General features: G+C 59.7%; 1 protein-coding gene across 1 annotated transcript; it reads left to right on the forward strand.

The window, feature by feature from the left end:
* Positions 1–866: 866 nt before the first annotated feature.
* On the forward strand, positions 867–2,272 carry LOC119312948 (probable membrane-associated kinase regulator 2). Its single transcript, XM_037588745.1, has one exon. It carries the CDS (start codon positions 1,108–1,110, stop codon positions 1,867–1,869), a length of 762 nt encoding a protein of 253 aa, XP_037444642.1. The 5' UTR covers positions 867–1,107; the 3' UTR covers positions 1,870–2,272.
* The last annotated feature ends 590 nt before the right edge of the window (positions 2,273–2,862 follow it).

The raw sequence follows: 2,862 nt of genomic DNA on the forward strand, positions 1-2,862 counted from the left end.
TTGGGAGCAGCTGACAAGTCGAGGCGATGGGGAGAGGCCCACGGGAGAGGATGGGAAGTAGCCAATGAGAGGGGATGAGGTTCAGGCAGGCGACCGGAGCCGTCGAGTTGCTGGAGCTTCGAGGTGTTGGCTAGTCGCCACCCAGATTGGGAGGGGACGAAAGGATTAGGAGGGCGCAAGAGGAGGGCCAAACCCTAGTAATTGAGGTGTGGGACGGGGATGAAAGGGGTTATGCGCCAAAAGTTTGAGCTTTGTTTGAGCCAATAAAGATTATCCTGTCTGACAACACCAATTAATCGGTTGACATGCCAGTCAATGCGATGATTATGTGCTATTTGAGTCGGCCACGTTATGGGTTAACTGACTTGTTAACGGGTTAATCAGCCGAAATTTTAAACAGTGCTTGCATCAAGCAACATCCCTTTTTGCTTGCATATTGCACCTCCAACGGACTGCACTAACAACTAATCTGGTTAGTGGACATTGACGTGTACGGTGTGTACGTGTGTTCATTGTCAGCGCGCGTAGTGGAAGCACCATACACACGAACGCCCTGGTACTAGCTCAGAGCCTTCATGCTGGATTAAAAATGGCTGACACCTAACACCATACACACGGACATTCAGATGCACGACTGACCGCCACAGTAACGGTAGATTTCCAAAAGGAATCTACCACTGCTAGTACTACTGTCACTCACTCACATGATCCGATCCCAAAGCAACCACATGGCCGGAGGCGAGGGTGCGCCCTGCCGGCCACGCCACGCACCGCACCGCACAAAACGCCCACGAACTCCTCGCCGAGCCGCCCCGGCAACTCCCTCGCACCGCACGTCCCTGTTCCCTCCGTCGCGCCTCCGCCACCGTCCGGCCACCACAAGCTCCACCGGAAAAACTCACTCCTTTGTTTTCCCAACCCCTTTCCGGTTTTCCACGCGTCCCCCCTTTTCGCGCCCCGCCCGGCCTCCCCCCTTTCCAGCCAGTTTAAAAGCCACCCGCCCACGCACCAGACCTCACCACCCTCCCCGTCGCCGCACAGAGCACGGCACGCACGCACGCACGCTCCCCTCAGCTCACGCTCTCGCAGCTCGCAGCTCGCCACACCATGCAGATCCTCCGGCTCCTTGCGGCGCGGCGCAGTGCCGCGTCGGCCGTGGCTGCGTCCGAGCGCCGGGACGGCGAGGGCGAGGACGAGGGGCCCTTCTTCGACCTCGACTTCGCCTCCTGCTCGCTCCGCGACTCCTCCTTCAGCTCCAGCTCCGGTGCGCTCTCGGGCTCCGACTCCGACTCCGACGAGGAGCTCGACTTCGTCATCTCACTTCAAAGGAGCCGCTCCGCCTCGGAGCCGCATTCCAAGGCCAAGCCCGCCGGCCGCAAGCGCGGCATCGGCGGCCTGCGCACGCTCAGCTTCGGCGCCAGGAAGGCCGCGCCGCTCTACGGCGTCGGCCGCCGCAGCTTCGCCCGCAGCAGCTCCGCCAGCGCGCGCTCGCTCCGGCTCTTCATGGCGACGCCCCACCCCGAGGAGGACGAGCACGAGCGCGCGTCGGAGCCCGCCGGCAGCAGGCGCGCGCCGTCCCGGGACGTGATCAGGAGGTACCTGGCCAAGATCTCGCGGCGGCTCCGCACGGCCGCGAGCCCCCGCGCCGAGGCCAGAGGCCTCCGTCGCCTGCGCAAGTGCCGGTCGGCGTCCTCGGCTGTGGCCAGCTCCGCGCCGCGCCGCGACGACGACTCGGCCGTCGAGAAGCAGGACGGCATCGCCGGCGCCATCGCACACTGCAAGGAGTCCATCCACCGGGCCTCCATGTCCGACTGCGAGTTGCCGCTGCTACGGTCTCGGAGCGACCCGGGGAAATGCGACGCCGCGTAGCTCGTCCCCGTCGCCGAGCGTGGAAGCTTCTCGCTGAACTTCATTCAGCGAAGATGAAACAGAGTAGAAGCAGAGCGTCAAAGTGGCAAGAAAATCTTTGCGTGTTTGTTTATGTGTGTTGTGTGTGCTTCAAGATCCGTCCTAGAGTTTGTAGTTTATTATAAGGATTTTGGTTAGGTGTAAGCGTGGGAAAAAGAGCTCTTTTTAGGCTCCTTTAACCCCCAATCACAGCCCATCTCATGGTCTCATTCATGCATGTAGATGAACGTGGATTGTAGCTGTTGCGTTGCGTCCCTCCTTTGCTGTCTCTTTTCCTCCTCATTTCCCCTCAACTTTGTGTGCTTGCTTTGTAGAAGTACTCGTGTGTACATGTGAAATGTAAGTTGCAACATGTCGTACTACATTACTTATTAGCATTTGACAAACTACTGGCTTCAAAAATTATTTTGTCCTATGTACATTCTGCCAAACCTTGCACAACGCATGTCATTTTTTCTTCTCTTGAACGACCAGTATGGGGTAGACGTTGATTAGCCACATCTCACGGCTTTGTGCATCTCCCTGGGCAATGCAAAGGTGACGAGCCGTACGTTATGGATGGTGGGGAAAAGCTCGGGCTGGCCAGCGTGGGGGCCTTTCAAGGCGTCGAAGCGCAACGACGCCATGATGGTGACGACAGGGACGGACTGAGAGAAAAGCCCGTGCTCGTACGACGCGGGTCCGTCCGCCCGCCGGCGAGGCGAGAGCAGAAGACAGGGAGATCCACGCCGGATTCCGCGAGCCAGCGGCACGGCCTCGGGCGCCGCGCGCCCCGCCATTTCTTTCGGCTCGCCGGCAGCCTTTGCTTTCCGCCTGCATGCATGCATGGCATGCTCTCCGTGACTTGCGTCTCTCCTCTCTCTCTCTCTCTCTCTCTCTCTCTCTCACGGGGACGGCGGCATGTGAGGTGAGGTCCCTTTCGTGCCGTTTACCTTCCCCTGTCGTCTCGTCTCT

The sequence above is a fragment of the Triticum dicoccoides genome, chromosome 1B (assembly GCF_002162155.2).
Source record: "Triticum dicoccoides isolate Atlit2015 ecotype Zavitan chromosome 1B, WEW_v2.0, whole genome shotgun sequence".
NCBI classification, from domain to species: domain Eukaryota; kingdom Viridiplantae; phylum Streptophyta; class Magnoliopsida; order Poales; family Poaceae; genus Triticum; species Triticum dicoccoides.